The sequence below is a fragment of the Lutra lutra genome, chromosome 1 (genome assembly GCF_902655055.1).
Source record: "Lutra lutra chromosome 1, mLutLut1.2, whole genome shotgun sequence".
Taxonomy (NCBI): domain Eukaryota; kingdom Metazoa; phylum Chordata; class Mammalia; order Carnivora; family Mustelidae; genus Lutra; species Lutra lutra.
The window spans coordinates 112,338,981-112,365,123 of NC_062278.1; the positions used below are offsets into that span (position 1 = coordinate 112,338,981).

General features: G+C 41.2%; 1 protein-coding gene across 14 annotated transcripts in view; it reads left to right on the plus strand.

Moving 5' to 3' along the window:
- Positions 1-4,609, plus strand: part of LPP (LIM domain containing preferred translocation partner in lipoma) — a 665,377-nt gene extending 660,768 nt beyond the window's left edge. For all 14 annotated transcript variants that reach the window (XM_047732722.1, XM_047732758.1, XM_047732767.1 and 11 more), the window contains 2 exons: positions 243-363; positions 3,319-4,609. In XM_047732722.1, coding sequence (XP_047588678.1) covers positions 243-363; positions 3,319-3,447 — 250 coding nt within the window. In that variant the 3' untranslated portion in view covers positions 3,448-4,609. The remainder of the gene's footprint in view (positions 1-242; positions 364-3,318) is intronic.
- The last annotated feature ends 21,534 nt before the right edge of the window (positions 4,610-26,143 follow it).

Genomic DNA, 26,143 nt, shown 5'->3' on the forward strand with positions numbered 1-26,143 from the left:
CACTAACTCCCCACCTCACCAAATATCACAATGTTCAAGGACCTCCACAAATCACCAAGTCTAAATCCCTTATAGCTGAGGAAGCAGACCCAGAGAAGGAAAGTGACTTGCTCAAGGTCACACAAGATGACAGAGCAGATGTCCTGACCCTTTGCTAACTCCTTTTCTTTTCACTTCCAGGTCTCCCCCATTGGTCAGTGTCTATCCTCAACATCTAACCAGACCTGTGTCTCCATTTACAGGAAGTTTGCCCCCCGATGTTCTGTGTGCAAGGAGCCTATCATGCCAGCCCCAGGCCAGGAGGAGACTGTCCGGATTGTGGCTCTGGATCGCGATTTCCACGTTCATTGCTACCGCTGTGAGGTCTGTGGTCAGCTCCCCACCCCCGTCAGTGCATGGCAGGCATGGAAAGGCCCAGCAGAGCTGGGTTTCCACAAATTCGGCAATTATTCAAGCTGGGAAAGCCCCCTGATGTCTGTGTTCACAGGACTTGAGTTTTAGATCTTAGGCCTTCATTTAATGCTAGTGACACTGGGTAAGTCACTTCACCACTCAGTCTCAATTTCCCCACCTGTGAAAAGGACTCAAATCCTTAGGAACCTCCACAGATTTGGCTGAGTGACTAAAATGCAAAACTGGGTATTAAAGGACATTGTAAATCACAAAGTGCTAAATTAGGGACAAATGGTATTCTTGTTACTACAATTATTATTGTTACACTGCTCTTTAACCATGGCTCTGATACTTCTGTGGGACACAAGAGTCATCCTCACTCAGGGGAAAGGAGGAAAATTAACTCCCCTCAAAGCAGTAGGAGCTTGATGCTCCAAGTCACAGAGATTGGTTGAGTTACAGGCACTGACTGAGCGTATACGACAGGCGGTCAGGTCAGGTCAGGCCAGGCGGCTGCTAAGGGCCCCACAGAGGTACACACAGGTGCTGTGGGTACACACATAAGAGGCTCATAATCCAGGCTGAAAATGACAAGGAAGGCTTCTTGCACAAGGGACATGTAGTCATTTCTACCGCAAAGGGCACAAGTCCTTCCCTTATAATCTGTATATCAAAAGGGCACTACATTCAGGAAGTGATTTTAAAATGTTTTCTTATCTTGGTTCTATTTACACAGAGCCCCCTCTTTGAAGCCCTGTTCTTGTTTTCTACTAGCTCATCTGAGGACGGTACTTACCAGCTCCCTCTTCCCTCTGGGAAGGAGAGTCTGAACTGCCTTACCACCACACCCTTGCCCGTTGGTTCATCTAGTCCCGCTGGGTGATCTTCCCAAGACACCGGGGACGGGGCCTCCCCTGGCTCTCTAGGACTGTGTTCGATCCACTCACTGCTCTAGCTGAAACCCACCACCTGATTGATGTGGGGTTCTTTGTTTTGCCCAAGCTTTGCCCAAGAGCCCAAGATGCATCTGTCTCTGTCCTTAACATGAGAAAAGGTAATCTGCCAGCTTTCATGCCGGATTTTATGACAACGGAGGAACAGCCACCTCCAGCCTTAAAACCGACCTGATTCATAAGTGTGAAAAAGCTGACAGATGCCTTTGAGGTCATTTTACAGAAGGAGAAACTGAGGCTTAAAGAAGAAAAGCTTCCCAACACTGCCCACACACTAGCTATGCATACCAATAGGCTTTGACCTTAAATGGCCTGGGGTTTTGTGCCCAGAGTTGCATAAAGGTACCTTTCCTCCTTCCCAATGAAATGAGAGTAGTACAAAGTAAGTTTGCTTTAAAGGCCTGTGAAGTTGGTTTTTTGTTTGTTTGTTTACAAAGCAGTGCTATAGCCCGGGAAGAGCACTGAATTAGAAGAGGGCAGACCATCATTCTAGTCCTGTCTCAGACACCGCGTGACACTGGAGAAATCATGTCCCCTTCTGCTCCTCACTTCCCCCTCTATAGAAATGAGGAGGGTGCACTGGATACCCCAGGTGGCCCCTTTGGGTTCCCAGTGTCCAGGCATTGATGGTGCCGACACTGTGGTTGACTCTGGGCTCTTCACGGTGCCCAGGTAACCGTAGAGGTCAGTTCACTAGATGCTTACGGCCGTGTCATTTATGAAATTCCCTTCTTTCTTTATCACGATGAGAAGAGTTCATTTAATTCCATTACGCACAGTGTCCCGGGTGCCCCTAGAGCATCAGGATGGCTGCTCATTTGGGCAAGGCCGGCTTCTGGGGAGTCAGCCTGGCTCCTGCCGCCACTGCTGCTGCTGTGGGCTTGTCAGCCCTGCCCTTTCTGAGCTTGCATTTCGTTGTTAGCCACATACAGACGGGAGCCCCAGTGACCTCCAGACTGTCGTAGTAGACAGCAGCAGCAGGGCATGTGCGGTGGTGCTGGCCTTTTAGAAGAGTTTCTGCTGAAGTGAGCGAGGGCCACATACGGCCAGAGGAAGTCCTGTATTTTTCTTTTCAAAGAAACTTCCATGTCCTCCCAAAGTAAGGGCCAGCATTTGGCGGTTACGTGTCACTTTCCAAAATGGAGCTGCAGAGGTGTTATTGACAGTAGGACGTTTCTTTGATCCTTCCCAGCTCTGGTGCTCCCTGCATTTGTTTCAAAGTACATTCACATCCAGTTTCCTCTTTGATCCTCCCAAAGGCTTGGTGAGTTGGACACGTAGGAACTCTTCTCAGTGACACCAAGGCAGAGCTAAGGGGCACCCCCGGGAGGGGCCGGCTCCCGGTCACACGTTCCCACACCGCACTGTCTCCCTCAGAACGTGCAGCAAACCAGTACTCCCAGCACACTTCAGGGTTTTGTTTTCTCGCTACAGTTGGAGCCAGGATGCGGAGCCTAGGGCTGGCCCTTCTGCTTGGAAGCAGGCCCTCTCCAGACCTGCTTCTGCCCAGAAACGGTCCAGGAATTCTGTCCCTGAGCCTGTGTATTCCTTTTGAGAGATCCCAAGACTCGTGATAAAGGGTTAAGATAACTTAGCAGTTAGGGATCTCCTCTTGTTTTATTTTCTCTTGTTCTTGCTGTTTTTGTTGCCTGGGTGAGAGAACAAAATTACTCCTTGAGGTCCCAGACCCTTGGGTTCTCTTCTTCTTGAACTTGCATTTCCTGTGACGTAACCTGAGGCAGTGGGAGGTGGGGTTCGTTTTACCCTTTTGGTGTTTATGCCCCCAATCTCTCATTCGGCCTAGTTCCAGATGGTATGTTGTATCCTGGGGAAGGACTGGAGGGGTCCGGTGGTACAGGAAGAGGAAAGGTAGGAAGTGACCGCGTTATGGAGGCATCAAACGGAAAGCTAAGGAAAGCAGTCCTCACGTTCTTAGTTTCCAGTTTTTCTTACATCCTTTCCATTTTTCCAGGACTGTGGTGGTCTCTTGTCCGAAGGAGACAACCAAGGCTGCTACCCTCTGGATGGACACATCCTCTGTAAGACCTGCAACTCTGCCCGCATCAGGGTGCTCACCGCCAAGGCCAGCACCGACCTCTAAATACAGTCACCTGCTGAGCTGCTTAGTTGGGGGCACTGAGAAGAAGGAAGCACAAGACAAAGATAAGAAATGGGAGTATACAGGAAAGGCAATCAAGCCGTGAGATGGTCTCTGTTCTTCCTCTAATATTAACCTTTCTTTAGAAGCACATAGATAATGAGTTTTTTTTTTTTTTTTTACGTTCTCACCAAATACACATTTCACATTTAATCATGTAGGACCTTGATGGGCCTTTGTTCGCAAGGACTTCCACATTTTTGCACGGATTATACTCCATCCCATTCACTTCTGCATTCCTGTAACTTTTAATCCCTATGTTTGTCTCACTTTTCATCTGGTTGAATGGCTTTTTTTAGTGTGGTATTTGCTGTCACGCAGTTTTTCCTGGGTGAGTCGGGCCAACTCACAGGTGCTTTTAGGCTTGAAGGGTCCTTCCTGTCAGTTCCACGTGGCCTGTGAACAGGAAGGATAGCCACTCTTTCTGTGTATTAAAAAGTACATCTTTCTGTTGCTCTAAACCGGTCATGCCTCTTTGGGGGGAAAATAGTGTGCCATGTATATGTTAGGCTACAAAGAATTTAAGCTGTAAATTACATAGGTTAAAATAAGCCCAAATTTAATTTGCAACCAAATTTGATTGGAAATTCAAAATCTGTAGTGACCAGTGGTCAGGGCTCATTTGAAAACAGTTATTGATGAGAGAGATCCAAAGTTCACTTTTTTTTTCTAAAGGAATTACAAGTGGGATATGCAGGGGAAAAAAAGCATTTTGGGGGTATTTTGAAAAGCTTATTATTATCCCACCATTCCCTCTTAAGATTTCCCTTTTCCGTGCTACCTAGACCTCATAATTCAGACAAACTTTGTTTTCTCTGGAACATTACATTTACAATACTGTCCCGCTTTTCATCTCAGAAATATTGCCATGTTGTTTTTTGATCCAAACACAACTACCAAAGTTGAGTTTTCTGTGGGGGAAGACAGTCGTAAAGAACTGTTCCTATTCTTCCTCCCCCCACCCCCCCACCCCACCCCAGGCCCGGGTCCTTTTTGCCTGACAACTGCAAATCTGAGCACACAAAATAAAATTGTGGAGTTTTGTTTAGTTTAATTTATAAGACAGGAAAGCTTGAAAAAATGGTGAAACCACAGTTTCATCACTCCCATAATCCCGCCGCAACTCAAATTGCATATCACGGGAGACGTGTTCATATCATGGATGTGACATTTATACCACACTTTTCAAAGACAATTGCTGAAAAAAAAAATGCCTTTCTGAGCTAAAAATATGCAGAGTCTCTGCCTAGAATCTTTATTCAAACTCTACCGGGCACTGAAATGCTTGCTTGCCAACTACAGAACCCTTCTTTTGGGTTCTAACTTGTTTCTTTTAAAGAGAGACGTCCATCTTTGTAACGACAGGTTGCCATTTTGTAAACTAATCGAGTATTTTGGATTGAGATTTCTTAAACGTTTCTTCAAATCTTCCACAAGTATATACTTTTAAATTATGAAGTATTTTAAGTATACACAAAATATAAATAATAATATAATGAATCCCTATATACATAACACCCAGTTTAAGAAATCAAATGTAACAAATATAGTTAACATTTCCTTATGCACCCTTTCCTGAGTCCACAAATACCTTTTTCATGATTAAGTGATAAAGTTGATTTTCTTGTCTGACTTTTATTTGAATTTTTAATTTTAACACTCAAAACAGAAATGAAAAAGTATTTGTGCCTGTTTTGAATTATACCCATGCCTCAGGAATTCCAATTACATCAACTTTACTTTAGTAGGAATGAGTGTTCAGTTTTCTTTCTTTCTTTCTTTCTTTCTTTTTTTTTTTCAATAAGAAATTCTTAAGCCTATGGTCATTAGCACATCTAAATTAATGTGTGGCTTTTTTGCCTTGGTCATCCAAAGAGACCGCCAAAGTTGGGACTTTGCTACTTACTTTGCTACTCTTATTTATCATTGGCCTTATATTTTTCTTAATGGGAAACACAATGGGATTCATTTTGGGCAGCGTGTGAATTTGAAGATACTGTAGTGACTATATCTCTGAATTTCCATCCTCCACGTTCAAGATCAGACTTGCTGATGACCTCAAAAAGCACTAACTATTAGACAATTGGAGAGATAATGTAATTTGCTTGAATTGCCTCAGCAATTTGTTTTCTATGAAATACTTGGGGGGGGGGGGGGATTGTGTTTAGGCCAAAAGCCCACTTTATTGAGGGATGGATTTTATCTCTTGAAGCGCCGTCATATTATTATGAATTTTGCCAAAAGAGGAAAATGTATGAAATATTTATACCCTAAAAATGCAATAACATTCTACTTGTTTGTTACATTTAAATCCTTGTGTAACTAAATGTTTACAAGCCAAAACATTTTAAAGAGAGAGAGAGTTATAAGAAAATGCTGTCACAGACCCATCACTGTGGCATTGCCAGAATACTGGTGGCTTTCAGTCTTTATAGTACATTTTTATCACATAACCTCAGAGTATCTTTACCAAAGAGTTTTAAAGTAAATCTCTTTTTAATATAGACTTATTATACTTTTGAAATAATGAATGTGCACACACATATGCAGAAAGATTTAGATTCAGATTTCTTTTCTTTCACAAGATATAGTAAGGAAAGGATCCTACATTATTTTGTTCCAGGATTTCTTAAGTATATGATTTATATTGCTTTCTTGTCTTTTCTATTAATCCTTTGGTTTAAACTAATGCCAAATCACTCTTTAGTGTTTTAGTTACATTAAGTTTTGCCTATAACAGAGACAGAAAGATCACTATTACCTGAACAATTATAATTATTTTGTCTTTTGGTATAGAGTCTTGATTGTTATTTAAATTCATAAATAATAGAAAAATCAAAGTATATAAGAGAAAGTTTGTTAAACTCTACGGGCTTTAAAAAATTGTCAAGAACACAAATATTTGGTAATTCTGTGTGATGAGAGACATGGAAAAGGAAAAAAGAAACCCACTATGTCATGGGCTCTGCACACCATTCCAAAATCAAATTTCTTTACTGTCTGGATCCCTAGCTCACACTGAGTCAACATGGAGTCTTGTTTGCAATCAAAATTGCATTTGAAACTCACAACTAAGTCATGTGTCCCAGCATAAGGCATCGAGGCTTTGAGATGCTGGACATCTCTGCAGCTCAAAGATGTGGGGTTTTTTTTCCCTGTCACTGCTAAACTGTTTATGTAGGGGCAACTTCTCTGATAAAGATTACTTCATTGGCTGTCTGCTGACCAATGCAACCGAGTTATCAACACTATCATTGTTTCCTCACCATGCAAGATTCTGAAAAATTGTTTATGGTGATGTTTAAAGTCTATAAAATTCTAAGTACATTTAAACAAGTGTTTTTATTTGGGTTCAGAGAAAGACAGAGAGCACTTTGACAAGAGGGCTGTAGTAGAGGATTTATTGAATATAGACCGGTCTCTGAAAACACAACTTCCAACAGTTTTCCTAGTTAGTAAAAATCCTATTAATGTGAACCAGCCGGGGATAACAGTGTTATTTCTATTTGATATGGTTTGGGCTTCTCTTGTCAAATCTGTGTCGGCTGCCCCCTGATCCCTCCATCATCACGTTTTGAAGGGTGTCGGGGAAATTATGACAGCTGCTAGGGAGATCAGGGAAACACTGATGTGACCTCCCAGCCTCTCACCACTCCTCTTGGCTTGGAAAGGCTTCTTTTTCTCATAGACATTTCTAGAAATATTGCCATGCTACCTTAGTATTTCACATTTGTAGTTTAAACAAGTGATTGTCCATCTGTTGCCTGGAGCTACAGTACATGTGTGTTATGAATGAAATATGACAGCATGTTCCATACCCTGCTTTAGCCATCTGTAGGAAGCCAGTAGGCTGAAAAAGATATACCTCCACAAAATGTGCCTGAAGTCCCTTTCTTGTGATCGCTTTCTCGGGGCACTTTCGTGGGAGACAGTCCGAGAGCAACATGTATATGTGCCTTATTTTTAGAGTCTCTACGCCACTACAAATATTCACTGGAGTGTCCATAATGTTAGTAATCATCTCCCAGATTTCCAAGTACACTCATCGGACAGGAAAACAAAATCCAGAGAAGTGTAAACTCTTTATCTTAATGGGTTCTAATAATGCTTCTTTTCTCCTTGTCTCTTGGAAAGACCTTGTGGATTCCTGAATTAAGAAAACACTTTTATGCCAGGAGGTGATATTGGATGTTGTTAGTGATTGTTTTTGGTCTTTCTCTGGTTGTAGTCAGATAAGGAAGACAGATTTCCATTTGCATCTTTACCACCCACTCAGCATATCCATGTTTAGGAATTGTCATAGCTTTTTGGTTTGTCTGTTGTCTTAATTTAATAGTGGACAGAACAGGTTGAGGTCTGAGTTATTATTATGGTACAACTGTGGACATATTAGGTTGTTATTTACATGACAGATATGTAGAATGAGATTCTTCTCAAGAGGCTGTTGTCTGGGTAGCATATTACGTACTATTTCAAACCTTTAAAAAATTATCTGATGAAAGCTCCATGGTTTGGTGAGAATTCTTCTCTCCCTCCTCGCCTTTTTCTCTCCCACCTCCTTTTTTATTTCCTGCCTTCCTTTCTTACATTCTGTGCTGCTTTTCATCCTACCTGTTAATATGATTGTGCTTGGACTTTTCATAGGTAAATTATATCAGTGCATTCTGATCTTTACAGATGTACAACCATAGGAAGGAAAGAAAGCTACCGTCAAATATGCATAGAATCCACAAATCCTTCCTTTAAAAGGGCATATTTTCCAGATTGTGTTTATTCATAAAGCAAGATGAGATAATAGAGTCTTTCAGGTTGATTTTAATGACTTTTCATCAGGGACTCAGATCATAGAGTTCTTAGCAAATTCATTTATGACTGCCCTACTTTTCTCAGCTATATGCAAAGTGATCTTTCTAAGACTAGGTTAGGAATTTTTTTAAAAATGCAAAGTATTTTGGCCAAAAAAACCATATTTTTAAGTGGTGTGGCATGTTATTTTATTCCTAATGAAACTTGGTAATTTTCCTCATGGCAAAGAAAAACCATTATCTTTCCAGAATTTTTACACATATCAGCATTTTGCCTATGAGCATAATATTAAATTCTAATAGTTGAATCACAGTATTTTACAGGGGGTAGGTCAGCGCCAGAGTTGTTCTCAGAGCACAGTTCACAGGCCTGTAGTATGTTTTTAAAAAGCAAAAAAAGCAACCTGAGAAGAACAAGTCTGGGTCTGTCAGTAAAACATTTTGTTAAAATTCAGCTTTGAGATTCTTTTGAACTCTGGCTAATATTGATAAAAGTATGCCCTCTATGTCCACTTTTTTAAAAATCTGTTTGGAAAAAGCTTATATTTCTAGGGATATATTTTCACCTTTGGTTTCTGCTCTTACTTCCACTTTCTGCAACTTTTCACGGGAATGACATTGATTTTTCCCTTTTCAGAGGGTCACATGTGGGGAAAGTAAAACATACTTAATACATTTTTAATTCAATACATACGTGAATTTGCCAAGTCTCAGTGGGTATGTTGTTTTGATACAGAAGCAGAATTTTGTGGGGTTTTGTTTTTTGTTTGTTTGTTTTTTTTAACCTGTCTCCAAGAAGAGTGGAATTCGGGAGACGAAGGAGGGATTTAAGAAAAGGGACCGTCTACAACTAAAATGATGGCAGGAGAGTTCTTGTAAAGTGTGACTCTGAGAACTTCCAGAGGAGTTTCAGGCATCAACAATTGTAGTTGTTTAAACAAGTAAAATATTTATATTTCCAAGTTTATGAGGTATTTAAAAATCACTATGGATAACCATATATTTTTCCCTTGTTGGAAGAAAATGAAACGAGAGCAGCTGCTAGGTAGGTCCCATGACATGTTCGTAGCTACTGCAGAAATTTATAACACGTGTCCTTTCGCCCCCTCCAAGACAGGGCACAGCTCGTTCTCTGCCTAAAAGATGGTGATTTGTATTCTGACACACTCTTGGGCACATCACACTGTACCCTAAGCATCTCTGAAGGTTAGAAGTTCCTGCTTTCATACACGCAGTGTTTTTCCCTTTCCAATACTTACCTCATGATGATAGTAAGTAGGATTTTAGGTCTGTCGTTCTCTTGTTGAAATCCAATCATCCACTCTCTGTAATGTGGTACCTAAGCAGCCAAACTATAACTGACTTGTACTCATCTTTCTCTTTTTTAGTTGCAAACACAGAAAACTAACTTTATCTTACTAACTTTAAAAAAATAAAAAGAAATATAAAATGGCTTATTTTCCTTTAAAGGACACTTCTCCCTTGCCCTGTTTTAATTTCCTGCCCCTTGTGCAAGAAGTTGTAGACACTATTTTGGTTATCCAATATGCACGTGGTTTCTTTTGTGAAAAGTCGTATGGAAGATGCACTTTTATTAAATTCATAAACAGGGACGCCTGGGTGGCTCAGTTGGTTAAGCAGCTGCCTTCAGCTCAGGTCATGATCCCAGCGTCCTGGGATCGAGTCCCACATCGGGCTCCTTGCTTGGCAGGGAGCCTGCTTCTCCCTCTGCCTCTGCCTGCCATTCTGTCTGCCTGTGCTCGCTCGCTCTCCCTCTCTCTCTCTGACAAATAAATAAATAAAATCTTTAAAAAAAAAAATTCATAAACATTTCCCCCCTTGAAATCACAAAAAGATTACTAAAAGCTTTGCTGTTTATTTCTGATTATTACTGGTTAGAACCACACTAATACATGTCTCTCTCTCCAGCCTTTGTTATAAACAAAAATTTATATTCTACACGCAAAAGATTATATATACTAGAGAGAAGAGAAAACCTATAGCTAATTCCTTTGTATAATTTAAGATACTTGCATTAGTCTTTCCTTACAATATGTCTTTTTAAATTTTCCAAGCTACTCATCCACTTAGGGGCAAAAGAAAACCTTATTCATCTAACTCTGATAGGCATTTAACTCACTGACCCAAACAGCAGCCTTATTGAACAGCCTGCGTAATGGATGCAGTCAACTTGGCACCGAATGTAGCTTCTAGTTCACTCTCAGCCCCAGAAGTAGAATGGTTCACCAAGAATGAGACAGGTCTCGCTATGTCGTCTTGTATTATATACTAGTGTAGAGGGTTCTAGCTGACCCCAGTCATCCGTTGGTGGCGTTCCAAACAAACATAGAATCGTGGGCTCTTTGAGGACCTGAATCTCCTCTGTTATTTTGCTAGCAAGTCACCATCCCATACCTTAGACCTGGCCAGTATGTAGTACTGTTCACAGCAGTCTATTCTACTATTAGGGCAACTCTTTTCTACAAAAGTTCTTCCTCGTGCTGCATATAAGTTTGTCTCCAGGGCTTCACAAAATAAGGCTAATGTCTAAATCTTTACTTCGAGGTTAGTTATCACAAACTCTTCCAACTCTTTGCCATTTATTGACATGGTGTCAAATCCGATCACCCTTCTGCTTCTCCTTTGAACACTTGGACAAATAGCTTTTAATTTTATTTCATGCTGCTCGATGAAACTTAGCAATCACTTTGGGTCAGCCTAGGAAGAAACACTTTCTTTGGGGATTGAAAGTAGATGGAAGTGTCACCCAAAGGAAACCGATGGTCAACGTGGAAATTTCCACCAAGGACCAAGACTCAGGAGAGTTGAAGACAGATGACCCTAGATATTCCATGTGTATAAAACAGACCTTTGACATTGTTTCCTATACTATTTTTGATGTAACCAAAATCAAAGTCATTCTGAAAACAAGAAGCAAGCTAACCCCTATGCCATCTGCGAGATTCTCACTTCTTGGTTAATGTTCATAAAGTCTCTGTAGCCCTCTCCCTTTGTCTCTGTCTTCCCAGTAATAACACTATTTTTTTTTTTTTGGTCCACGTTCCCATACTGAATATGCAAAAAGAGTTCTGGTTACTTTATAGGGGTTTGACCTAAATATTTACTTGCTGATTGGTTTCGAGATTCACTTCCGTTTTCCCATGCTCAAATATTTGTACCAAGAGATGTTGCACTTTAGACCAAGTGAGCAGCTTCCCTGCATGATCAGTTAGGAACTACCCTTAGGAGTCTGTATTTCTCTTTACTTTTCTCTTTCTAACCTCCTCATCCTTACTCATCTTAATTTAACAATTAGTGTAGGAGATTCAGCCCCTAAGTAACTTTGATTCAGTCCAGCTGTAGTAAGATCAAACAGGCTCAACAGGGACTCAGGAAGATGGCATTGAGAAGGGTACTTCTTCCCAGTGGCATCACTAGGGCTTCATGGAGGAGTGAAATTTGGTAAGAAATATTGAACTGATTCATTGACTTGATGAAGTTGAAGAATATTTAAGGTACTAGAAACACTAGAAAAGCAAAACTGTCTTCAGAAAAGACCCTATACTTTAAATATTAAAGATTCTGGAATTTCCTTAACAGGAGAAAAAATTTCCAGATATTCAGGGTCAATGGGAAGGTAAAAGGCATGGAGGAAGGCTAATTCAATTGCTGTTTTCTATCTTGTATCTTTATAATTGGAAGATAGAATGAGCCGCCCCAATACAATCCAGCACATACAGTATGAACAAGAAGCTTTTATAGCATAGATATTCTACTCTTGGAGCAAACACACGTGTCTTTTGAACACCTGCAAGAGAAGAAGCAAGACAGCCTTGTTTTCCTATTACATTAGGTCAACAATTGGAAAAGACCCTGCTATCATCAATTTCACTTGGTGTTAAAATTCCCTTTTACTGATTCACTGCTAAGTGGTAATCCAGACTCTGCGTACGAGTCACCTGCATCAACACATTCATAACTTCTTGGGTCTTCCATTTCCTCCATCAAACTTTGTTCCAAACTCCCCCTGACTCTGAAGCAGAACCAAGTTTGGAGATTATGCTTGCCTGAGTGCCACACAAAACTCATCTTTAGTACATAATAAAATGTTGTTCCTCCCTTCATTTTCCTTCCAAATATATTTGTTTTCATTTTGGCAACACGTTACTTAAAAAAAATTTTTTTTGATTTTTAGCTAAAGATTAAAAAACCTTTAAAGAGCCTTAAAAAGAGTCTGAAGGCTTCTCTGAGGATCAGGTTTTAGAGTTGACGACTTTTTTGTTGTTGTCTTTATTTTCTTACTCAAAAGACAAATAGTTCTGACAGTTGGTACATACATAGCTTATGCCCTCCCCCCAGTGCCCAGCCCATGAACAGCGCCCTCCAGTTACCTGGCCTGATGATAATGGACCTTAAGGGGTTGAAAAATGTCCATGCATGATCTCCACTTCTAAAAAGGAAGAAGTCAAATGCAAAAGATCGTGGTTCTGCTGAAACTCTACTTTTGTCTAATTGTTCTTTGTTAGAGGAAATGGTTCTTGGGGGACAGGCTGATAGGATGTTACGGTCTTAGGTAGAAATGTATACATTCTTTCAGCGGTGCCCTGGGTTACCATGGACTGTCACCCTGTTCCTCTCCAGGTTAGAATTAGAGGGCCCTATTGGCAGAACCTGTCATCAGTCTCCTGGGCAGGACCTGGGGGTGGTTTTCTGAGCTCTAAAATAATAATTCCTAAGAGAGCTTACAAACCGCTTTCACACATGAAACAGCCCTGGGAGGAAGGTTATTAATAGCCCTATCCTAGAAGAGAGAGCTGAGGCTCAGAATTGTTAAGTGACTTGCCAGAAGCGATGCAGCTGGTAAGTGGCAGATCTGGGGACGCAGCCAGGTCGTACAAGTCCAGTGCTCTCTCCAGCCACCAGTCTGGGGACACGGAATACCTCCGAGCACAATGTGTGCTTTGCCCAGACTAACGTACCCCCTGTGCAAAGGCATCCAGGGCTGTTCTCCTAACCCATGCTAGACCTCAGGAGGCAAAGCCACGTGTGCGCTGCAGGGCTTGCCATCGCTGAGCGCCTGCACTCCTCATATGTGTCATCCGGTGGGGAATGACCAGGTATTCTGTCTGACCTGCACTGTGATGATGGCGGTCGGGGAAGGCCACCGCCGAGAACAGCTGTGGCGCTGAAGCACGTTGCAGCAAATTTCCGCGGAGACCCTTGGTTTACTTTCCACAAAGGGGAAAGCTCTGCAGCCGTGAGGTGCAGCCTATCAACCAAGTTCATGTCATTTCAAATGCAGTGGAGGGCAGAGGCGACTGGGTCCCTAAGACAGGTCTCTCTCCCATGGGCTATGATACACCCCCCCAGAGACAGAGACTCCTGGAGGGAAACAATGTCGAGGATTCTTCCTCTGGGTTCACAGTTACTGAGGCCCAAGGCATCTGTCACTGCACCAGGCGTTTCCCACCCACCCACCCCATGACCTTGAACTATCTGGGAACAGAGGCTACAGGACTGAATGCAACTCTGCCTTCGGCGTTTGCCATTGGAGAGACAGGGCTGCCCAGGCTGGTATGGTTTTGGGATTCGTGTCTGCTTATTCTGGGGGTTTGGTACTGCGTTGTTCCCCAGATGCTCACTCGGAAGCCTCCGTGATACTCTAGAAGCTGCCCTACGTGGCAGGCCAACAACTCCCCATTCCTTCTCTGGAGCTGCGTTCCCCGGGAAGGCGCGCCTTTTGATGCATACTCTTGGGCTTCCCTTTTCTCCCATTTCTCATAGTTGTTTGGCTTCCAGTTAAAATCTGTGAACCGATGGCAAGGTATTCTCTCTTCGTCTGAGTTAAATCTCCTGTAGGAAGCCTGTAAAATGATCTCATCTAATAAGTTTTCTAGGCTTTTCCCTCCCTAGAGTCTACCGTCCATCAGGCGGCTCTCAGCCTCCCTCTACTTAGTCCCTGGGATTAATGAAGGCCACAAGAAGTCGCAGACGGCCTTGCACCCCTTTCCACACTTCACACCTAGAACACACAGGACGGGCCAGCGGGGCCAGTGGGGTAGTACCCTTGGCGGAAATGGCAACATTCCAAGCCTGGAGAGGTGCCTCGTTTTCCTGTGAGACTTGAGATATACTCTGGCTGAAGCCGTGGAGAGCAGTTCTTGTAGGAGAGACAGAGTACCCCCACCTGGGAGTGGGTGACTAGAAGAAGAATTTTGAGAACTCTCCAGAATTATCTAAGTGACTCCGCCCAGGTAGAAACTCCCCCAGGTGGAGCCTGTGACATCTCCTTAGCAGGAAGAAAAGGACCGTGAGGGAGTGAAGATGGAGAAGCAGCCCTTTAAAAAAAGAAAAGGAGTCACAAACCCTGATTTCCCTTCACATAATGTAAAGAAAATTATGAATAAAACTTTTCCTTCCTCCATTCTACATGATGCCGTCCTCCATATGTAGGGAAAACACAATTGCGTTGTCTTTAAAACACACACGTGCATGCACACAGTCTCACGCATATGCACATACAGACGTCTTCCAAGAAAGCCGAGCCTTCAAAAAAGAAATCTTATTTTAAAACACTTGGGTTTTTCAGGCCAGGAAATTAATAATTCCTAGACCTGACCCATTTTTGTGGCTGCCAAGAAGGAAAAGAGAAAGCTCTTTAAATTTTGTATGGATCCATTTATCTCTTAAAATACGCCAAAGCGATTTGAGGTGGGGGTGGAAACCAAAGTGTTTATCTCTCCTGCCTGATTCTCTCTTTACATTTCTATGTGTGGGGAAAAGAGTAAAGCCTCTTCCCGGGCCATTCTGACTGAAGCATCCTGTTCCCGCGTTGGAAGGTGCCTGCTAGCTCTGTGCCAAGAGGAGAGAATCACACTTCCTCTCCTGACTCCATTTACTCCATCACGAGGGAGTAGATATTAAGTCTGGATGTCTTTACGCACCAAATTATTTAACGCCATTTCTGAACTGCTTTAGAAAATGTAAAAAGGGGAGAAGCTGGTTTTTCTTGGATGCATGTCTCCTTTTCTTTCTTAAGAGACTTAATTATAAAAAGGGGAAAAAGTCCAATACTTTCTCGTCTCGTTTTCTCTGTGAGTGACAGCTGATGATCACTTAGGAACCATAAGCCAGAAGTAGGAGAAGAACATAGCCAGGTTGTGATGTGTCTGCCAATGGGGTTCATTCCTTCAGACTCAGACTTCAGAGGAAACGGGATTTTGATCAGTTAAATGCCAACAATAGAAATGGCCTGATTTTCATTTCAAATCGTAAAAGGCAAGTCGATATTTAGGCAATGTTTGCATTTTACTAACCCTTCTGCTTTGTTTTTCGATGAATGCCAAGCACATAAATGCATCAGGGAGAGATTGCCAGAACGAGCCAGAGTGCCTTAGACCTCCCTCCCTCGGTAGCACATTGAAACTGGTAGACACCGTACGGGTCTCCTCACCCCACTGAAATGTCAGAATTGAGACGTATCCTTGATGAGAGAGATTTAGGACCCTGGAAACTGAATCTTATCACCAGTATATATAGTGAAGTAGTTGCGGAATCACGTTTAAAAGACTTACTTCCTCTTACTCCCCGTTTACTCTCTTGGGAAAGCTGATAAGTAAATGATCCAAGAATTCTTTCCTTAGTAAACAAAGTCAGAATCTATTTCCCCCCTTAAAATCTGAATTCTGTCCTTGTTCTTTTTCAGGAAACCCATCAAAGAGCAAACAGAATTAAAGATGACACTTGATTGTCTGATCCGTTAGTGTGAATAAAATTATCCTGTGATTGAATGTGCCTTAAGTGAAAATTTAAACTTAAATGCTGCATTTTCACAGCTGGATGTAGCATTAACTTCTTCCTGGCTATCTGTGCAGCGAACTATTTTGTTTTTGTTTTGTTTTGTCTTTTAAACTCCACGTTTATCATTCGTTTAGCAGATTTGGGGCTCTTCCTCTACTGGGAATATGTGCAATTATAAGACGCACCAAAAAAAAAAAAGGAAGGGAAAGAACTTTCTGAGTAGCAAATCTGTGCCACGAAGGAGACGTGACATGGAGATGCGGAGCCCGAGGATAGTAATTTTTCTGAGCTTCACACACGAGCTTTTATTTCGTGGCTTTGTCACAGGCTTTTCTCCTTCTGTGCCGTCACCTTTGAGAAAAACGATTGCACCTTCTCCAAGTCTGCCTTTTTAACAGCTACAGTTGAGTTGGCAAGACTTCCCCAGCTCTGAATATAGCCATTTGCCGACTCCGGCCTCTTTGCGAGACTGACTCAAATCTGTGATCTTCTGTTCAGCATACACATCAGCAAAGTGAGAAGATGAGCACTAAATATAGGCTCTATTAACTTTACTTTTAGATTTACTGCCTTCAAAAAGTGCCTATTCTGAGAAACATAAACGTTATTCCTACATATGTATGTACACACGGTACCCGGAGTCATACTGTGCAGCCTTCAAAAACATACCATCTAAAGGAGTAGGTGCTAAGATGAGGAACGCTTGCCAAATGGAAGAAAGTCACTCATTTCCAATATCCCCTCTCGAGTGGCACCGTGAAACAGGCTGCAAACACATTCCCTGAGCATTCCTTGCTGATACAGCCACTTGGTATTTATATCTGACTGGATGGCGGCATACTGCTAAGGCTTCCTGTAGTCTGCTCCTGCGGACTCAATGCCGGACTGAACTGGAATGTTCAGTCAAAAGGAAACAGTGTTAAGGAGAATTAATAGAGCCAGGATCTGTATTAGGATATGGGTCGTATGTGTATTTTATAAACTAAGCATTGGTGGGTTTCGCATGTCAGCCCATTTTTCCCCCTCCTTTTATCTCTCAGGCTAACATCAGAGAAAATGAAAGAAAAGTCTTGGCTGTGAGGATTGGAGGCTCAGGGGGCCAAATGTCCTTGCCAGATCCTTAGAGCATCTTTACTTTGACTCCTAAAAATAGTAGCATATGTTATCGAGTGGCTTTTGTTTCCGTAGTTCTGTCGTGGGCATCGCAGGCTTAGATGCTGCTGATGGGACAGCGGCATGGCCCGGAATGAGGGACTCGTTTCCAGGTGTGGTGCAGGAGAGGGTCCGGGGAAGTAGGGCGAGGTAGACCATGCATGATTTTAGGAAAAAGGGTTGAAGAGAGGACGTGCTTCCAAAAAAGATCTTTCTCAATGTGTCGTCTGACTCAACCAGCTGGCAAATTACGCTTGCCAAGTCGCTCTCTTTCCTTCTAAGTCATTTGGCTCCATGTTCATTTGAATACGCCTCTCCTTTGGGAAAGAGAGATGCCTCCAGTTAGCCTCTCTCTAAGGAAGCTCTTGACGTTGTCTTGGTCACAAAGTTATCTCCTGCCCCACCCACTTTTCACCAAAAGGAAGTAGAGAAGGATGAGCTATAGGAGATGGTTTCCATGGCACTGCAGTCAGCCACCATTCTGCCTTCCATATAAGGAGCCCCCCTACATACACCAGGGATGAGGCTGGAACAGATTACTGTTGCATAATCTCGAGTGTGGACCACCCTGCGTTAGCTGTCATCGTTTTATGAGACCAGTTGGCTCCCTGGAGAAAGAGTGATACTCTTCACTAAAAATGTCTACTCTTCCTGTTGACGTTCGTTTTCTGTTTTTACCTTATCCAATTTCAACACTAGTCATTTTCTATTTTTTAGAGCATCAGATGTCAGTGCTAGATAAGAGTTGAAGAATCTCTGTGTGGTGTCAGAAGAAGTATTGGGATATGGGGGTTTTCTCCTTGGGAACAAGATGGGTGGGGAAAGTGACAATAGGGCTCTGCTCCAGGTGTCAACCTGATGACCATGACTGTGAGAGAGAGAGAGTTTTGTGTGAATGTTAAATGGTAAAGGAGAAGGGGGAGACAGGTAGAGACCAGGTTTTCTCTCCACCAAGAGCAAGAATGCCCCACTGAGTACAAGCATAGCCCCACCACGATCAGCTGCTAGTCAGAATAACATTCCCTGATTTAGGGAAAGCCACACGAACACATATAGGGAATATGCCTTTTTTCACATATGTGGTACTGACAGAGCCATGATATTCCTAAAATATAGGTTCCTCTTTCTTATTTTATTCTTAGCAAATCACATTTCTCCACTACATCATGAACCATCACTGACTTATCCAAAATAACCTACATGATTCCTTATGAAAATAAGAATAAAACCTGTTATAAGCAAGTGATTTGGGTATTTTCTTTGTATTTATGTATTATCCAATTATATTAAAACATTTCTATTTACCTTCTTTTTTTCCTCTGAATTATGTTTTTCCAGTGCTCTATAAGAACAAATACAAAGATGATATTCCTTTTTTTTTCTGTAAAAGATCCGTAACTCCTTTATTATATTTAGAAATCCAATAAACTTCTTATTACATATACTTGTCTTTGTGTGGAATTCTTTTTGAGTTGGATAATCCTGGTTTCCTTTCTTCTGACCCCTTTTACTGTGATTCATTTTTTATATCATTTGCTTTCCAGATGGTCTTCTGAGAAGGGAATGCCTCTCAGAGCAAATACGATGCCAACAAGAGTATGAAGGCACCCACTCTCCTCCACTAACAGCACAGAAGATCTTAAGGTTGGATGTGTTCTAAAATTACTTGACCACTCTGTGTCTTAACCTTACAAGTAAAGGAATTTTTGCCTTTAAAGCTGGATCCAACCCCCAAATGGGTCTCTGGATGTGCGGGTGGGAGGTCTCTACCACCAACACCGGCTGACTTTTTCACACTTCTTCATCCGTACTGTGTGGACTTGTCAGACACTGAGAATCTGCCCTGTACTAGGCATCTTGAAGGATATGGGTATGCCTCAGGCAGTTCCTGCTTTCAAGACTTCTATAGTCTACTAAAGCTAATTGATATGGAGCCATTTGGGGAAACGAAAAAAAGACTCAGACACTTGAGAGAGTAATTTAGCATTTTGAAAACTTTCACTGTTCATTGTATCATTTTTTTTCCATTTTATTTTATTTTATTTTATTTTATTTCTTTTCAGGGTTCCAGCATTCGTTGTTTATGCACTGATCTGGAATTATTTTTACCTTCATTTTACAGACAAGAATGCAAGACATAAAGTTAATAATCCATTGTGACTGTTCACTAAAAGCTTTTTTTGTTTGTTTGTTTGTTTGTTTGTTTTTTAAGTAACAGGCCTACAGGGGAACCCGGTACCCCTGACATCCAGTCCACTGGTTTGTCCACTAAGCCTTAGGAGTGACTGGAACTAGAGTGTACATGAAAGTCCTCCATGAAATTCAGAAAAGAGTATATCTGTCTTTCCCACTCTGGCCTTGGATTTCATCTCTTCAGCATCACATGTAGGCCTACCAATGCTGGTGGAATCCAAGAACATAGATGCAGAAAGCCGGCACTCAGAGGCCACCTTTTTTTTTTCCCCCTTAAGATTTATTTATTTATTTATTTGAGAAAAAGAGTGCAGGGTGGTAAGGAGAGGGATTCAGGAGTGCTGGGTGGGCGGGGGGGGGTGGGGAGGGAGAGTCTCCTTCTCAAGCAGACTCCCCACTGAGTGCAGATCCTGACACAGGGCTTGATTTCAAGACCCTGAGAGACCGTGACCTGAGCCGAAACCAAGAGTCAGACACTGTATCAACTGAGACACCTTGGCGCCCCAAGAGGCCACCATTTTTAAAGGTGCCATACACAAGCTGTTTTTGAATAAGCAAATAATAGACAAATCACTGGGACTCAGGGCATACATAATTTCTTCCCAGAAAATTGTAAACAATCATAAACATGTAATCTTGTCTTCCCTTTCCCTGTTTTTCTATTACTCACTTTCTGTTCTTTGACCCTCTTCTACTCTCTGTATTCTAACGCTAGCAACACATACATTTGTTTGTCCTAGTCACAGACTATGAGAGCATGAAGTCCTCTTAGAGCGCTTTTACTCTGATCTTATGAGAGAACACCCAAGTCCCAGAGACATGAAGGGATTTACCTAAGGTCACAAAATAATTTAATGTCAAGGCTGGATCTTGAGTCCAATGCTATCATACTGATGACTTCAATAATGTGGAAGAAAGTGGGACAAGTGCTCTATAATTTCCATTTCTATGAAAAAATATATTAGAAATAAATGAAAATGCAGAGGGCTCCATGTCCATAGACCCTAATTAAAGAAATTCTAAAAGAAAATAAACCAAGGAGGAATATCATTGATGCGAAAAGGGATGATGATGAGCAAAGAAAATGGCAGACATAGAGTTTAACCTCCAAAAGTCAGGTGTGTCCTAGGAATATGAGGACAGTGGAACACTAGAATATAATTTATAATATTTTTTGCCACTTGCACAGAACAAAAAAAATCTTATGAACGTATCTAATAGATGCAGAAAAAAGATATAATAAAATAAAAATACAATTAAAAAAAAAAACCCTTAGCAAACTAGGAATAGAAATTTCTCAACTGAGTAAAGACTATCTATGCAAAAGTTATCCCAGATAGTGAGACATTAGAAGTGATTATTCTAATTATAAATAAGAGAAAGATAACTACTATCACCAATTCCATTCAGTTTTGTACTGAGAACTCCAGTCAGTACAGTTATACTAGAAACCTAAATGAAATTTATAAAAAATAGAATGTAAGAAACCAAACCGTCACCAATCATAGATTATGTAACTATAGGAAATTGGAAAACCAAAATGGGCAAATAATTGGCTCCAAAAGTTTAACAAGTTTTCTAGCTATCATGTTAATATACAAAAAATGCATTTTATTTCTATGCAACAACCACAAAAAGTTTGATAATATATTTTGAATAAACCATATAAAATATTAACCAAAAATGAAAAGTACCTAAGAATATCTTCTTAAATGTAGAAAACCTTAATGGAGGAAATCATAAAATTTTACTGAAAGACATTAAAGTAGATCTAAAGAAGTGGAAAGATAGACCGTACTCAAAGATAGGAATATATCATAAAAATATAAATTCTCAAGGTGCCTGGGTGGCTCTGGATTAAGCCTCTGCCTTCGGCTCAGGTCATGATCCCAGGCTCCTGGGATGGAGCCCTGCATCGGACTCTCTGCTCAGCAGGGAGCCTGCTTCCCCCTCTCTGCCTACTTGTGATCTCTGTCAAATAAATAAATAAAATCTTTATATAAATATATATTAAACCAATCCATAGATTTAATGGAATTCTAATCTAAATCCCACCAAATTTTTCTATTGACTTTGATAAGCTGATTATAAAATTTCCCTGGAAAAGCAAACTCTAAAATACCCAAGACCGTTTTGAAAAACAAGAATAATTTTGTTTATCAGATAAAACCTTACATAAAGCTGTGGTCATTAAGGCAGTGTACTATTTGTATAAAACAACAAATATACAATTGGACCACAGTTGAGAATCCTAAAACAAAACCATCCATTTATGCTTTACTTAATATGGGACATGGATGATACTGCAAATCACTGTGGAAAGGGTAGATGCTGAGATAACTGGTTTTTCATGTGGGGAAAAAATAACATCCCATGCCTACCTCATGCAGACAAAATTTTGAGACCTATTAAAAAATCTTTATGACTTTTAGGCTACAAAGGATTTCTTGAGCAAAATTTAAAAAAAAAACATTAAAACTACAAAGAACTGATAATTTAGACCCCACTAAAATTAAGAAATGTAGTTAATGAAAAGATTCATAACAGATTCAAGGTGAGAGAAACTATTTGCCAGACATGAAACAAACAAAGGGTTACTACTATCCAGAATCTACAAAGAATTCCTAAGAAAAAGAGAAGTAGTAGAAAAATGGGCCCAAGAACCGATATTTCATGGAAGGGGAAACACACACGGCTAGTTGACATATGAAAGAGCATTTAAGTTAGTCATTAGAGAAATGCAAATTAAAACCAATGTGAGTTACCATTTTATATCAACAGATCAGCAAAAATCTAAAAGTCTGATAATGTCAAGTATTGGAGATAATGTGGAGTAATGGTTATTTATATGCAATACTGATGGGAGTAGAAATTGTTAAAATCACATTGGAAAGCGATTTAGTGGGCCCCTGGGTGGCTTAGTCAGTTAAGCATCTGCCTTTGGCTTAGGTCATGATCTCAGGGTCCTCGGCGCCGCACATCAGGCTCCTTACTCAGTGGGGAAGCCTGTCTCTCCCTCTCTCTCTGCTCCTGCCCCCTGCTTATACTCTCTCTCTCTCTCAAATAAATAAAATCTTAAAAAAAAGAAAAGGAAAGCAATTTAGCATTATCTAATAAAGATTAAGATGTACAAATCCTACGACCAACACCTCCACTTTTGCCCACATACCCCAGAGGTAAGTACGAAGATACAAAGAGTGGTACGGTTTATTAATGAGAAAAGCTAAAGATAACACAAAGTCTTTCTGAGGCTAATTGGTCAGTAAATCATAGTGTATTCCTGCAATGGGACAGTGTATAACTGAACATTAGTGTGCTCTAGGCTGAGTAACTTGATATGGTCAGTTCTCAAAAATATAATATTAGAAAAATGGTTTTAAAGGATAGATATATTTATATTGTTTATCAAAAAAATTAAGCAAAACTAATCATGCTAAGGATCTCTATATCCATATTCTTATATATATACTGGGGAACAAGATAAAAGGAGGAAGATGTGATTGGTGAAAGACATAAGGGAACTTCAGCGGTGTTATTAATACTAGATTTCTGTAGTTGGCTTGTGGGTTCACGGACACTTGTCATGATACATTATACCATGTGCTCTCTGTGCGTCTTACAGTTCATAATACAATTGTTAAAAGAGAAAGGAAGGGAAGAAGTGCTTCCTGGTAACTCCCCTTTCTACTCCAGTACAGAGTCAAGTGCCTAATACATCCTTAGTGACCAATGCATCTGAGATTAAGGCTGCCTTCGGAAAGGGGCTAAGGGAAGTCTCTTCTCAGCACTTTTTATACAAAATCCTAGAACCCACTTCTTTAGTTAAATGTAGATGAGGATGAATGGAAAATGGAACCTAGAGCAGAGCTCTCAGTGCGGGCCATGCAATTACAGGATAATTCCCTTCCCATACTTCCCCTGACATCTCCTACAAAGACTTCTACCATCAAGTCTCCACTACATTCTTTATTGAAACTGACTAGTCCCTCTTCCAAGTTCCCTTTACAGTGCAAACTAGCATACCACCCTCCCTCAGTTGTGTCCATATCTGCATACCCAAACAACTATGGGTTGTTTTTTGTTTTTGTTGTGTTTTTGTTTTTGTTTTTTTTCTGAGAAGGGAAAAGTCTTACTAATTTAGGGGCTCCCAAAATATCCAGCACAGCCTGGCACATCACAGACCCTAACTGAATGATTATCCGGTGGAATTAAATTGGTCTTCTTTCAACTCCATCTTAGACTCATGTTCAAACCAAAGCACTTCACCTCTTTCTGCCTTGGCTGTTATGCTCAGGAAGTAAGTAAAATATGCATTACTTTCCTATGATGAGATAAAAGTAACAATGGTAGAGAATTCTGCGTGAAGCATCCCAAACACGATTCCTGAATTCAGGTGAGAGGGTCTTCCTCTCAACTCTCTTATTAAGGGCATGAGTCCGGTAAATAGGAAGAAGGAAGAAACAAACACACCACAGTTATGTCAACAAAGTCTGCCATGTCCTTTTAGTCATGCAGAACCCAAACCTCAATTTGGTCCCAAAACCCCCCCTCTCATTTATTCATCTAATATCTCCCCATTCCTGCCCCATCCTCTTAAAGCCATCTCCCTCACTTTGTCTGCCCTGTCACAGTCCAGGCTTTCATTCCTTTAGGAAATCTTTTCAGAGTCCACACTTTTCTCCCTGTTTCAGTCTTTCTGAACCTATCACCTCACCTTCCCTCTAAACCATCCTCCACAATGGCCAGCTTATCTCTAAGCTACAAATGGGCCACCTCACTCACCTGTAATCTTGACGATCTCTTCATTGCCCCAGGATACAACACAAACTCCTTGGCATGACCCTTCAGACTCTGTAAGTTACCTTTTCAGACTTATCTACTCCCACTCCTTCCCCCCAACATACCCGCCATTAAACCAGACATTTCTAAACTAACCATGCCTTCTCACTTCTCCATGCTTTTGTAGTCCCTTCTTTGTGATTAGACCACCCCTTCCTCTTCTTGTCTGGCCCCCACTGAGAAATACAACAGGACTCCAGCCAAAGGCCTGCACTGGGCCCTGACCAACCCTGACAATAGGCCTCTGACCCCTCTTTCTTAGAGCATTGACTTAAAAAGCTTACAGTTACAAGTCCATCCTCTGTCCCTTTGAGGGACATAAACACACACACACAAACACACACACACACATTTCTCCTATAGCCCAGGAATATCTTTCTCAAGGAACTGAAAGCCACTGATTTGAAATGTAATCATCAGAAAGGATAGGGCTTTTGTCTGCCAGTCTCCGGGAGGATAGAATCCTGACTTCATGATTGCCAGCTAGCAGACACAGCTGGGCTAATCACAGTCGTACTGACCAACTCTCTTGCTGGCTTTTTGTAATTTTTCACTTCCTTGATTCCAGTTGAGCCCCTGACTACTCCTGTCCTTAGTACCTTCTGCTCCCTTTAAAATGCCCAACAGCCTCTGCCAAATAGAAGTGGAGTTTAGCCCTTTCCCCTCCTGTCAGTAGTTACAGAATCAAGTGTTTTCTCCACTGGTACGAATGTCTAGCTTTGTTTCCCTTTGACACTACTCATACTCCAAGGTCCAGCCCCCCACGCTACCCACTCCAGGAAATATTCTTTCCTTGACATCCAGCGTGGTGTTTCTAACTCTTCTATATGTAAGCCCATACGAATTAGAGCAGACATATACTAGGATACATCTTATATTAAACTAAAGTTTATTTTTCTTCTAATCAAATTCTATCCAGACTAAAACCCTGACCGTTGGGAGTTGTGTTCTGTTCCTCTATATATATACTGAGCCAAGTAGGTAACAGGCCTTGAATAAATGTGTATTAAGTAGACATTGAATGCATGAATGAATGAATGAATGGAAGGGCTGGTGCGCGGGATGGTAAGGGTTAAGATATACTCTGTCTAGAGTTGTCCCCAAGGGAAATGGAGAGTGAGAGAGCTGGCTGCTGAGTAAGAGGAAGGCAATTACACTTTTCCAGGAGGAGAGGAAGATGAACCCGTATAGACTTGTTCTTTCATGCTGCTGAGATTTTCCACTCCATTTTTTTCCCTTCTCAAATCCTAAATTTTTATGTGAAACTTCTTCCCCTCAAGGGCTGTGAGGAACCATTTTGTAGTCTTTACTGTAATACAGAGGCGAAGGAGGACTCAAATCTCTTCAAACACTGGACAAAATCTGCCAACTGAAAGGGCTTCTTCTTGGGCCATAACCAGATGCAAATGTGTGATGTCAAGCCAACCTAAACTATCCCATTGTTTTCAAGTGTGACTAAGTACTGACTAATATTACTTCCTCTGGCACTTTTTTTTTTGACTCAGTAGAATGGAAAAGTTCCAGGCCGTTGTTATACGTTGCTGTCTGGACAGAATGACTTCCTGCACATCATAACCACTTGAGAGAGGGGGGAAAAAATGGAAGGGAAAAAAAAAAAAAAAAGAAAGAAAACCTCTCAAGAGTTCCCTTAAGTTTAGCAATGTTTTTTGTTGTTGTTGTTCTTGAATTTTATTGTTTTTGTTTTAGCTGTTCTGTGTTATTCACAAAAGCAAAAAAAAATATATATATATATATCAAAATCCACATTAGAAAAGACCTTGTCCAGGTCATCTAGCGAGGAGCCAACACTTTTCCTGCCCTTCCTGAGATCTGCAGTGTCACCATGACAT